Source organism: Kogia breviceps, chromosome 3 (assembly GCF_026419965.1).
Source record: "Kogia breviceps isolate mKogBre1 chromosome 3, mKogBre1 haplotype 1, whole genome shotgun sequence".
Classification (NCBI taxonomy): domain Eukaryota; kingdom Metazoa; phylum Chordata; class Mammalia; order Artiodactyla; family Physeteridae; genus Kogia; species Kogia breviceps.
The window spans coordinates 92,324,852-92,338,752 of NC_081312.1; the positions used below are offsets into that span (position 1 = coordinate 92,324,852).

The 13,901-nt window shown below is 44.4% G+C and overlaps 1 protein-coding gene across 4 annotated transcripts in view; it reads right to left on the reverse strand.

Moving 5' to 3' along the window:
• Window positions 1-13,901, reverse strand: part of SHC4 (SHC adaptor protein 4) — a 130,529-nt gene that overhangs the window by 88,160 nt on the left and 28,468 nt on the right. For all 4 annotated transcript variants that reach the window (XM_059058592.2, XM_059058591.2, XM_067029216.1 and 1 more), the window contains exon 2: window positions 738-808. In XM_059058592.2, the coding sequence (XP_058914575.1) occupies window positions 738-808 (71 nt within the window). The remainder of the gene's footprint in view (window positions 1-737; window positions 809-13,901) is intronic.

The following is a 13,901-nucleotide window of genomic DNA, read 5'->3' on the forward strand; positions in this document are numbered from 1 at the left end:
ACACATACTGGCACCACACACCACAGATGCCTAAGTCTTCATCCTGAATCACTCCTATAAATCCAGTCCTCTCACCACATCTCCCTCACCTCACAATTTTCCCAGTTACCAGTCTCAGCACTCAATTATTCCCCTTTCCATCCTTGCTTTGAACCTGGCCTTAAAGAACCATGCCTTGTGTTTCTGCTTCTGACTTGTGCTCTGTGTAATAATGATTCTGGTTCTTTCCCTAAGCTGCCGGGGGCCACCCTGGGTAAGGGTACCCGGGTTCAGCTCTTTCATCCAGCTCACCTTACATGGAGGAGGGAGACCCAGACAAGGAGTAAGAGTTTCTTGTGTCAGGGATGCCATAAATGGGGAGAGCTTGGGCTTGCTGATGTGGACAGTTTTTCCCTGTTCTTATCTTCGGCTACTTCTTCGACAGGTCTGAGATTCTGTAATGTCCTATTTCTAGACATTATTTTAAATACATTTAGTATGTGGGAAACCAGCTATTTCTCTGACTACATCATCTTGTCAGTTCTCATATGAAATGCAGATGCTCTGCCACACAACTGAGAAATCTTTCACGTGATGAGGCAAAGCTACTCATCGAAGGTCACTGGGCTTTGTTGTACCTTCCAGCCTCATGAATAAAAACCCACGATGCCTCTGAAGCCTTGCATGAAATTCCTGTGGGGAGAAACTCTTGTGACTTTAGACTATAGTCAAAGTCTGTCCCATTTTTGTTCTCTTACCTTGTAACCTGGGTTCTCATTCCAAAATCCAGTGACCTCATTGATTGCAGCACCTCAATACAGCCCATGTACTGGAATAAGAAAAGAAAAAAAAGAACAAGTAGGAAAAAATAGCACAAAGATAGCTCTTAGCTTCAGAGTGATTTCCTGGGAAACACCGTAAATCAGCTCCTGATATCAAATTACATTTGCACACTCAGCCTACCATTGATATTTCTGACCATTAATGGACACATGCCTTCAACTGCAGTTATAAAACATCAGCTGAATCCAAAATATGACAGCAGGAATACAGCTGTCATCCCTGACAAATGTGAGCTCAGAGGTTAAGAGCTTGGGCTCTAGGGCCAGACCATGGGAATCTATATCCTGGCTCTGCCAGTTGTTAGTTATGGAACCCCAGCAAGTTACTCAACTTCTCTGCATCTCAGGTTTGTCACAGTAACATGGGGATACAATCAGAATTGTTGTGAGAGTAAAATGATTTCCTACAGGTATTCTAAGAGCAGTGCCTGATACATTCATGTGCTCAGGGCTTCCCTGGTGGCTCAGTGGTTGAGAGTCCGCCTGCCGATGCAGGGGACGCGGGTTCGTGCCCCGGTCCGGGAGGATCCCACATGCCGTGGAGCGGTTGGGCCCGTGAGCCATGGCCGCTGGGCCTGCGCGTCCGGAGCCTGTGCTCCGCAATGGGAGAAGCCACAACAGTGAGAGGCCCGCGTACCACAAAAAAAAAAAAAAAAAAAAAAAAAAAAAAAAAAAAAAAAAAAAAAATCCATTCATGTGCTCAGAGGTCAGAGGAAGCAAAACTAAAGGTAATACAGGAATATCAAATCTTCTAGGGAGATAAAATCAGCATATAAGTGCAGATAATGCAGGACAGTAATATAGGAAGATCTTATTTTTTTTTTTTGCAAGATCATTTATTTATTCAGAGGGTTCAAGGGGAAAAGAAAAGTCATGTCCTACACCAGGAATGAGTACATTTAGCTTGAACACGGAGTACTGGAAAAGGCATTGAGACTTATAAAGCTAAAAGATGGTTTATATTTAATGTGGCACAGCAGCGTGAGCCATCAGGCTGCTGGAAAGAGAGTGATGGGACCGTCCGTGTTTCAGGAGCTTTATGTCAGCAGCAGTATGAAGTGGGGTTCACGGCAAAGAAAAAGTGAGGATGCTCCTGTCGAGAGGGAAGTAATGACAGCTCACACTGAGGAGGGGTGGTGGCAGTAGGAAGGAGGGGACAGATCCAAGTGACATCACGGAAATAGAGACTACACCTTCCGGCAGTTGATTTGATCTAGAGAATAAGAGAGAAGGATGAGTCAAGAATGACTCAGATGTTTCCAGCCAGGGTTAACAGAGGGAACACTGATTCCGTTAACAGAAACACGAAAGCCAGGACAGGGGAAGATGAGTTCGTTTAGGACCCTCCGACTGAAAGACACTGGTGGGGTATCCAGGAAATAACAAGCTGATAGTTGAAAATTGGATTCTGGAATCGTGCAGAGGCATTAAGTGTAGGGACTTAGTAGTCTTCTGTGTAGCTTTGCCAGTTGAGGCAATGGTAGTAATCCTCTTAGCACGGCCTCAGTTGACGAGGGAGAGTGTTTCTCTGAGAATGAGCTCGGAAATGTTATGAGAGACAAGTGGTCGGATTGAAAGTGATCTGTAGGCTCCTTGGAAAAGATCTGCTTCCTGTTTAGCTTTCCTCTGGAAGCCTTGCAGCTGCCCTCTGCTTGTGGAAAGATGGCAGGAGCTGGGGGTACCTCCCCAGACACTTCTTGGCAGTATTTCTCAGCGAATTCTACAGATTTCATATCCTAAGAGGAGGTCAGTGCACCAAGTGTTGCCTAGAGCCTCGTGCAGGGTAGAGCTTGCTGGCCAGGACAATTACCTGGCCATTCTCAGCCAGATTCCTGTTCATCACATTCCTCCTGCAGGGTCTGTCCCAATCATATTTAACATCCCAAGGCTTGAGTACCTCAAGGAAGTAAGAGATGTCTAGAGATTTCTGTTCAATAAACCATTAGACATATTAGGAAAGGAAAGCTAGATGTAGCACGGTATTAAGCCCATCTCAAAACTGTCATGAAAGGAGATTGCAAGGGTCCAACTCCATGTTGAGAGTGGACTGAAAAGAAAGTTTCCTATCCTCACTGGCTGCTCTGGCTTTTCCTACCTTTCCGTGTCTCCTCCCATTCCAGAACTTAGCACCTGCTCCCCTATTTCCTGCGTCCCTCAACCTGGAAAGAATAGACTCCCCACACAGGTTGGGGAACAGGTCTAGGCTATACCTCCAATCCCCCCAGGAAGCCTTGTTGGTGCAGAGGTGGGTGTCATCTTTTCCTTCAGCTGTAAATTTTCAATTTAAGACCAGGTGATACAGCCTATCCAGGTACAGTTTTTGAAAATGTGATGAAGCACCTCCAGTTTTCACACTCAGCCAGAGTGATTTTTAAAAAAATGAATATCAGGCCATGTCCCACCATTGCTTAAGACCTCTGGCATTTATTATCAGAACAAACTTATTGCCATAAACACTTAAACGCTGTGTTTTCTGACCCCTGTTTACCCCTCCAACTCCATCTGTGTCACTCTGTCCCTATGCACCTTGCTGCCACGTTGGCTTTCCTACTATTCCTCAAATACACCCAACACTTTCCAAATACAAGGCCTTTATATTTGCTGTTCCATTGCCAGCTCTGCCTAGCTCTTCCCCCACTGCTCTGCAGGACTAACTATTTTTTTTTTTTTGCGGTACGCGGGCCTCTCACTGTTGTGGCCTCTCCCATCGTGGAGCACAGGCTCCGGACGCGCAGGCTCAGAGGCCATGGCTCACGGGCCCAGCTGCTCCGTGGCATGTGGGGTCTTCCCGGACCGGGGCACGAACCCGTGTCCCCTGCATCGGCAGGAGGACTCTCAACCACTGCGCCACCAGGGAAGCCCTGGACTAACTACTTTTTGTCCTTCAGGTTTTAATTCAAATGTCACTGCCTCAGAGGCCCCCTCCTGTCACCCTTCATCACAGTCCCTCATTTGTCATTTCATGCCACTCTCAGGTTTACTTGTCAATTTGCTTGTTTATTACCTGTCTTCATTCCCTTGGCCATAAGCACCATAAGAGTAAGGACCATGATCACCATGGTATTTCCAATACCTGGGACAGCGCCTGGGCCACAGCGAATTCTATAGATTTTACATTCAACAAATACTGGATGAAAGAATGGAGATGGGCTTCCCTGGTGGCGCAGTGGTTGAGAGTCCGCCTGCCGATGCAGAGGACGCGGGTTCGTGCCCCGGTCCGGGAAGATCCCACCTGACGCGGAGCGGCTGGGCCCGTGAGCCATGGCCGCTGAGCCTGCGCGTCCAGAGCCTGTGCTCCGCAACGGGAGAGGCCACAGCAGTGAGAGGGGCCCGCGTACCGCAAAAAAAAAAAAAAAAAGTGGAGAAAGCTTCTACTATTCAGCTCCACCATGAGCTTTAAAATGAGCAGGGGAGGTGAAGGTCTGACCGTTCTCCCCATCCTGGGGGATGAGTGAGGAGTACAGAACTGAGGACTCAGAAAGAGACTCAAGGGGAAGGTGGGGAGAATGGGCCCAACTCCCCAGGTGTTCCAGGGATGCGGGGTGTGGTCGTGGGGAGAGCCCTGAGGGATCAAGTTGATGGTGGGGACTCCAACAGGGAGGAGAGTAGGCTGCGGATCTGAACAGGACGGGGAGAAAGAGGCACAAAAATGTCAGCTGGGACAGAAATGCTCCAAGGCTGATGAAGCTCAACAGCCACGTGAGGGAGGGTGTCAAATGGTGCAGTCCTCAGCCCAGTGAAGTGAAGCACCAATGGTGGGATTCTGGTTAACAATGAGGAGAGGGGTTTTTAGTAGAGAGTGGGAGAGGAGGACAGGGAGGAGGGGAATCTTCCAAGGTTTTGTTCTTAATCACGCTTCAGGGCGATAACCACCTCATGCCCTTCCTTCTAAGGCAGCCCCAGGCGTTGCTTCCGATCCCCTCCCCTTCCTTGAAACCTGTTTCGCTTCACACGCTTGTCTGTCAGCAGTGGCACACCTTCTGCCAACCTCTCTGTGATAAACGTGAATCATAGCCTGAGGTGATCGTCACAATGAGCACATTCCCCATCGACCCTGGGCACGTGAGGAAGAAGCCACTCTGGGCAACGTGAAGGGAGAAAGTCAAAGCCTGATTTTTTCCACAATGACCCTGAAGCCCAGATGCAGCTGGTCTTTCCTTTGACTCACTCAGTCCATTCCACTCCGAAACCATCGCTGTGAGGAAGCAGGGAGAGGGGCAGTGCATGAAAAGAATCTGTCTGCATCTCCATTCAGGTACCTGATGACTGCCCAAGCGGAAAGTGGCTGAATGTCCAGGCCCGAGGGAGGAGGAGTTTAGTTTGTTAATTTCAGTATAAACTAGAGATGATAGTACCTCCCGTTCATTTATTAACTGTAGATCTGCATAAGACGTGCTCTCTGTTCTTAAGAAACCCAGCCCCATGGGGATAGGAAAACCATGAAAGAGATGATTTATCTTTTCTTTCTATGAGGTTAGTCATGGTTAATTCCATTAAATAGATGAAGAAATTAAGGCCTATTAAAGGGAAGTGCCTGGCTCAGTTTCATGTATTCAGTGAGACTGAAGCAGGGCTTATTCTGGAGGCCACAGCCCATTTCTGGGAACCTTTGTGTGAGCCTTGTGGAACAGGAAAAGCAAAAAGAAAAAGGGGGCTTCCCTGGTGGCGCAGTGGTTGGGAGTCCGCCTGCCGATGCAGGGGACACGGGTTCGTGCCCCGGTCCGCTGAGAGGCCCGCGTACCGCAAAAAAAAGAAAAAGAAAGAGAGTCAGCCAGCTGCTCCCACTGACTCTTCCTTCGGTCTTCCCAGGTGTGTAAGAAGGTAACAAGCCTGGGGGCCACATGGTAAGAGCAGGCATGAATCCAAGCTCTTCGGGGGCCTGCAGGAGGTGGCACATGCGGCAGAAGACACTCTCTAGTTCCTGACCCTGTGATGAGGAGAGGACACTGAAGACCTTTATTAGAGGCATCCAGGAGTGGTGAGAACGTGGCGACACTCAGACAACCTTCCCATTCAGCACCTGACAGATGGCTCACCTAGCTCCCGGCTCATGCACTCCCTTCGTGACCCAAGGCAGTCATAATATTTTTGTACTGTCTGAGCTTCAGCCACTTGCTTCCAGGGAGAGATGAACAGCCTATTCATGGCCTGTGTATCTTGGGTTTTGCATTCCAGAGAAGAAATTACTGCAGTTTTCAGAGAAAAGGAACGAGAGCTAACTTGGGAAATTTTCACCTGACTCTTACAGAATGATGACTTCAAAAGACCTAAAGAAAAAGGATATATATTCTTATATCCTCAGAAAAAAAATGTCTGCAGGATACATAAGACATGGTTAAGAGTGGTTACCTCTGGGAATGGGAGAGAGGCAGCCTTTTACTTTTTACTTTACATTTTTGTATTGCTTATGTTTGAAAATAAGTAGATGGTATAATTTTAGAGTTTAAAAATTAAATAAGGCCTACCACTTAACCTCTTGGGATCACAATTTATAAATTACTAAATAGGGTTAAATCCCTTTTTTTCAATGGCATATTCCCTTCCTTAGAACGTGCCTGTCCCTGTGCTAGGAGAATGGAGGAATATTGTTCCAGAGAAGGTAAAAGGCATTGGCCCTGCATTTAATAAGATGGGAAGGAATGACACTTTGAAACAATCAGAACACTGAAGAACGGTATATCAAATACGATATGATAAGGGTCTGACCTTCATGCAATAAATGTTCAACAATGGTAGAGGCTACCAATGTGGCCTGAAGACACTGCAGGATTTTTCTGCCACCTCTAAATAACATCTAGTCTTTCCCATTAAAAAAAAAAAAAGTGGGGGGGAATGGGGAGAGAACATTCTCTTCATAACCTTGAGACATTGTCTCCACTTCTTTACTTTCCATTCATGCTTCAACCCACTACAGTAGTTTCTGGTCTCAAGCCTCTATTGAAACTCCCTGAGCAAACCGATGATCTCCTCGTCCACTGTGACCTGTTCTGGTCTCCAATTCACCTATCCAGAGCAACTACCATTGCTGACCTCTAGCCACCTCCTTCTCTTTCCTTGGAGCGTCTCTCCTTGGTTTTCTTGAGAGTATTCTCTGGTTCCCCATCTTTATCCTCTAACTCTTCCTTCTCTGTCTCCTTTGCTTCCTTTCCCACATCTTTTCTTTAAACAATGTCCCTTCTCCCATCACTCTGTACCATTGGTTCTTAACTCTGACTGCATATTAAAACTGCCAGGGAAGCTTAGAAAATTCTGGTTCCTGAGTTTTACTCCAATCCAATAAAATCAATCTCTACCATGTATACTCCTTTGCCTTCACTTATTACCTGGATGCTGATGGCACACAGATTTTCAACCCAAGCTCTCTCCCATGTTCCAGATCTGTATAATCACAGGAATATTCCACTTGCATCTCAAATTCAACAAGTCCAAATTATTCCTCTACTTTCATTTCTGATCTCAACCAATGGTATCACCATCTACCTCTTTATACAAACCGGAAAATGCAACTCTTCCCTTTCTTTCAAACCCCTCATCCAACCAGGGGCCAAGTTCCATCAATTCAATCATCTCTCACATCTGCCCTCTCTTCTCCCCTCAGCTCCACACACTGCCCCAAATTTTACCACCCTAGTTTAGGCACACTCTGTCTCTCAATTGCAATAGAGTGGAGTCACATCCATTCAATGCACTTAATTCAACTACTATATCCATTTGGCCGGAAGAACATAAGAGATCAGTCCCTTCGTGCAGCCCTTCAGCCCCCAACCCTACTCCTCAAACTAGACTTTGACCTCAACTGCCCCAGGAAAAGGGGACCTCTGCAAATTCAAACAGAAATACGAGTGAATGACTCTGAGCCTTGATGGTCCAGGTACACAGGTGTTAGAGATTTCAGGGATTACCCAGTGCATTCTTTACCTGAGTTTCACCCTGGTGTTGAATTGAGAACACAATCCCCCGAAGAAGGAGTGTCCTACCCTCTGAATCTGCCTTTCCCAGTACAGCCAGCACCTTACTGAAATGCAGGTCTAGCAGGATATCACTCCATCCTATCACACCTCATTCCCACTTAAAACCCTTACAGACTCCCACCTTCTTAAAGCAGAGCTTCTCAAACTTTAGAGAACTTCAGAATCAACAGAGAAACTTCAATGGCAGATTTAAAAAACCAGATTCCTAGGGTTCTGACAGATTTTGCTTCAGTCCATCCAGGAGATTGCATTTTAATAAGCATTCATGGGTTCCGCTACAGCTGGTCCAAGAATTAACACTTTGGAGAAAACATCAGTCTTCAGGAAGAGATCCTACTTTCTTAGTTTAATGGACAAGGTCCCCAGCTATTATCATTCAAAAGTCACTTCCATGAAACCTCTCCTCTTTTCCTCCTTTCTTACCTTCAGGCTTGACCACTACCTTCTCTGGACCATCCTTGACACACTGTATGGATGTCCAGAAGACCTTTCATAAAACATTAATTGTCCATATGGCTTTTATTGGTCAATGTGTGTGTATCTCTTTTAGGATAGGAATAGTGTCTGTCTGTATCCTCAGTGTTGAGCCTAGCTCACCAATGTTCCTGAGATGAATGAGTAAAATATGGTTTGAATAACTTTTAAGAAAAGATAGGATGTGTGTATAAAAATAATTATATTAAATATTTAGATCATATTAATCATTTTTTCAAACTGAATCTCATCTAACTTAGATTTTCCAAAAGAATAATCATAAAGGTCAAAAACTCAATGCTTAATTATTAAGGCGTTAATGAATGAGTGGATCCAGGTAGAAGAAAGTAGCCAGATACAGGCAAATCTGGAACTATACGGCCTACAAGAAAGACAAAACCCAAAGTACTCACTCTAGCTTCTCCTTGTCATTTGGGAAACCAGGTCTGATTTTTCAAGAGAAGTCAGAAATAAGACTTTAGTTATGAATTTTCCTAAATTTTAAAACTAATAGGTCACAATGAACAATCCAAAAGTTAAATTTTAAAAGTTCTTTTTATAATAGAATCCAAAGAAATAAAATATTTATGACAAATTTAACAAAATTAATACAAAATTTATGCTTTGAAACTATAAAATATTGTTGCAAGAAACTCAAGAAGACCAAAACAATTGGAAAGGCATTCCAAGTTCAGAGATCAGAAGACTTAATGATAAGGTAGCAGTACTCCTCAAATTGATCAACTAACTCAACTAACTAATTGCATAAGGAAAGACATATAGATCAGTGAAATAGACTTGGGAATCCAAAAATAAACCCTCACATTTACTGTCAGTAGACTTCTGACAAGGGCACCAAAAAAATTTAAGTGAGGGAACAACAATATTTTCAACAAATGGTGCTGGAGCAATTGGATATTAACAGAATGAAATAACATACAAAAGAATGAAATTAGATCTCTATTCCATACCATATGCAAAAATAAACTCAAAATGGATCTAAGACCTACATATAAGAGTCAAAATGATAAAACTCTTAAAAGAAAATAGGCAAAAATCATCAGGACCTTGGATATGATACCAAAAGTACAAGCAAACAAAGAAAAAGATAGATAAATTGAATTTCATAAAAATTACTTTTGTGCTTCAAGGGACACTGTCAAGAAAATGAAAAGACCATGCACAGAACGGGAGAAAATGTTTGCAAATGATTTATCTGATAAGGGACTTGCATCTAGAATACATAAAGAACACAACTCAATAATAAAAAGACAAATAACCCAATTTTTAAATGGACAAATGATCTGAACAGACATTTCTCCAAATAAGATATACCAATGGCGAGTAAGCACATGAAAAACTGCTCAGTGTCATTCATCACTAAGGAACTGCACATCAAAACCACAGTGAGCCCCGAGCCCCCTCTGCCCCGTTCCTGCCCCCCAAAAAAAAAAAAAAAAAAAAAAAAAAAAACCACAGTGAGATACCACTTCACACCCTTTGGAATGGCTATAATTAAAAAAAAAAAAAAGAACTGAAAATGGAAAGTGTTGGCAAAGGTGTAGAGAAACTGGAACCCTCATGTGTTGGTAATGGGAATGTAAAATGGTGAAGCCACGAGGGAAAACAGCTTGGCAGTTTCTCAAAAAGTTAAACTAAGAATTACCATATGGCTCAACAATTCCACTCCTAGATATACACCCATGAAAAGTGAAAACACATGTTCACACAAACACTTGCAGTCAAATGTTCATAGCAGCATTAGTCATAATGGCCAAAAAGTAGAAACACCTGAATATCCATCAACTGATGAATGGATCAATAAAAAGCGGTATATCATGCAATGGAATAGTGTTAGACAATAAAAAGGAATGAACTACTGATAAATGGTACAACATGGATGAACCCTGAAAATATTTTTCTAAGTGAAAGAAGACAGTCACAAAAGACCACATATTGTGTGGTTCCATTTATATGAAATGTCTGGAATAAACAAATCTATAGAACTAGAAAGGAGGGTTGGAAGGTTTGGGGGAATGCGGTATGAGTGCTACAGGTTACAGGGTTGCTTTGGTGGTTGATAAACATGTTCTAATATTGGTGATGGTTGCACAACTCTGTGCATATACTAAAAGCCATTGAACTGTACACTTTATATGGGTGAATTCTATGGAATGTAATTATATATCAATAGAACTATTATCAAGCAACAATAACAACAACAACAACAGGCCAACAAATAATATCTTCAGGCAGTGTGGGATCCTGACATAAATTATTTAGGAAATAGGTGTGAATGGATGAATAATCAATCTATGAATGAGGCTTCAGAATGATTATAGTTGTTTGAAATCTTCAGCACTCTTGAGGGAGAGTTCATTGCTCTTCCTCTGGGCTCCCAGAACATCTTGGTCACACCACAAGGCTGTACTCACCCAGTGGTGCTGCAATTTATCTGTTTAAATGTCTACGCCTGCCTGCTGCTGGACTGTGGGCTTCTCAAGGGCAGGCAGTGACTCTTAGTCATCATTATCCCCAGCACCTTTTACAGGGCAATAAACAATTTATTTGAATGAAGTGGCCAAGAAATAATGCTCAGGAAGTCTCAAAATAACCTGCGTCCTAACTGGTCCACCTGTAATGTGCTCCTTCTTAAAGAGGTATATTTCCAGTTAAAATAATCCTGAAGTGAAGCTGGTCAAAGCCCTCCTTGTGCCAGGTGTGAGTCGGAAGTTGCATGTGTGAGAAGGGAGTGGAAAGTCCTTCCCGGTTTAGTGCAGCACCAATCTATGCAAACCTGGGCAGATGGACACTGGGGAGGGGGACTCTGCCTCTGGAATGTGAGCAACATTGGGAAGCGAGTTCAGAGGGGAGATCAGTGAGACAGGCCTCAAGGGAAGAGGCACAAGGGGTCTTAGCAAACACTGCCTTTTCTTCCTCTTTTTTTTTTTAAAAAAAATTGAACTATAGTTGATTTACAATATTGTGTTAATTTCAGGTGTACAGCTTCAGATTCCTTTCCATTACAGGTTATTGCAACATACTGAATATAGTTCCCTATGCTAAACAGTAAATCCTTATTGTTTATCTACTTTATATACAGTGGTGTGTATCTATTACTCCCAATACTCCCAATTTATCCCTACCCCTACCCTTTCCCCTTTGGGAACCGTAAGTTTATTTTCTATGTCTGAGAGTCTATTAACACTGCCTTTTCTTAGATGATCTTACAGCACCTTTGAAACTTCCCCTCCAAGAACACAGGGCTGCTGACACTTTCCTGCTCTCCACCATTCTTTGTCTTCTTGTATTTGCTCTTCTTCAGAGCACTTATTGCTGAAAACAGTCAGTATTTGTTTCTTCATAGTCTGTCTCCCTCACTAGAAGGTTAGTAGCGGAGAGCAGGACTGCTCTCTCTCCAACACCTAGAGTACTGTCTGGTACACAGTAGTCCCTCAAAATAAATTTTGGTTGATTAAATTGAACAGGTTTTTTTTTGTTGTTTTTTGCAGTGCACGGGCCTCTCACTGTTGTGGTCTCTCCCGTTGAGGAGCACAGGCTCCGGATGCTCAGGCTCAGCGGCCATGGCTCACGGGCCCAGCCGCTCTGCAGCATGTGGGATCTTCCTGGACCAGGGCACGAACCCGCGTCCCCTGCATCGGCAGGCGGACTCTCAACCACTGCGCCACCAGGGAAGCCCTGAACAGGTTTTTTAAATCCAAACATCTACCCTGATGAAAACTCCTTCTGCTAGAGGTTCAAAAGCCTGAAAATTTGGATTTGGTCATTCACTCCCACTTGGGGTCTTTGCAACCAGGGAATTTCAATCCTCCTAGTCCTTAATGTTTACAAAGATGGAATCTTCTAAAGTAAGTTGTGTGTTCTGCTTCTCCTTCCAAAAGCAAGATCTCTCTCTCCAGGTTTCCTGTCCAAGCCAAAGCAGGGCTGTGAAGGGAGCAAACCCTATCACTCTGGCCCAGATCCTCACCTTCTATGCTCTTTTCCCACTAAGTAGACTCCTTCGCCTGCAGCAGATGGAGAGAGCACCTATATTTTAAAAGTCCATTCCTAGGGGCTTCCCTAGTGGAGCCGGGGTTAAGAATCCGTCTGCCAATGCAGGGGACACGGGTTCGAGCCCTGGTCCAGGAAGATCCCACATGCCGCGGAGCAACTAAGACTGTGCGCCACAACTACGAGCCTGCGCTCTAGAGCCCGTGAGCCACAACTACTGAGTCTGTGAGTCACAACCACTAAAGCCTGTGAGCCTAGACCCCATACACTGCAACAACAGAAGCCATCACAATGAGAAGCCCGCGCACCGCAACAAAGAGTAGCCCCCGCTCACTGCAACTAGAGAAAGCCCACGCGCAGCAACCAAGACCCAACACAGCCACACACAAAAAAAGTCCATTCCTAGTTACCCTAAGGCAAGCAGAACTGAAAGCATCTTAAATATAATCTCCTGGGGGATTTTAAAATTAAATAAGGGCATTTCTAAGTTGATTCAGAAGAAAAGTTTCTCTTTAACAGTGGGCAACCAGGATCCTGCAAATAGAGTGTCTTGAGGGCCAGAAGCCCAGGTAAGCAATAAAGATCTTGGTCTGGTTGGCATTTTGTTGACACTCTGATATGCTAGGATATAAGCTGCCTACAAGCAACCAAAAAAAAAATTTCAATTCATCTGAAAAAGAGTACTGGTTGTCTGTGGGTAAGGAAAGTATGACAACCATCTGCGTTACACAAGGCGGCTGTGCAGCATCTCATACCAACAGTCCTACTCACATTGAAAATCCCTTACACTCAGGCATTTTTTTGAACTGAGAGAGGTTTCATCTCTGCCTACAGACCTGAGCACAGAACAGTCAATCAGCCTGAGGGTCATCCCTGCTGCAAAATCCACACTGAGAGCATTTGGAGGGCTCTGACTTCTCCCAGGAATAACTTTACACCCACGTTTTGGGAGACACGAATGGCTCTTTCTGCTGCTGGGCACAGCCAGAAAAGTCATTGTACGTGATCATGAGCTTTTGTAGGAACAGCGATTTACATTATCTGTTCTCACAAGTGTTATCTCATTTGATCCTCACGGTGAAACTGTGACAGAACCTGAACGGGTGTATGATACCACTTTTACAGATGGGAAACTGATTCTCAGGGGTTCAGTGCTCTGCTCAAGGGCCACAGGACTGGTTCATGGAGAACCCAGATCTTTTGATGCTTAAAGCTATGTTATTCTGGGCTTCCCTGGTGGTGCAGTGGTTGAGAATCTGCCTGCCAATGCAGGGGACACGGGTTCGAGCCCTGGTCTGGGAGGATCCCACATGCCACGGAGCAACTAGGCCCGTGAGCCACAACTACTGAGCCTGCGCGTCTGGAGCTTGTGCTCTGCAACAAGAGAGGCCGCGACAGTGAGAGGCCCATGCACTGCGATGAAGAGTGGCTGCCACTCACCGCAACTAGACAAAGCCCTCGCACAGAAATGAAGACCCAACACAGCCAAAAATAAATAAATTAATTAATTAATTAATTTTTTAAAAAAACTATGCTATTCCACTTCATCTCCCTTACCTGGAGAAGTTGACCATCTAGGGGAGTCTCCAAGCCCTACATCTATAAAAAATACAAGCTAATGCAC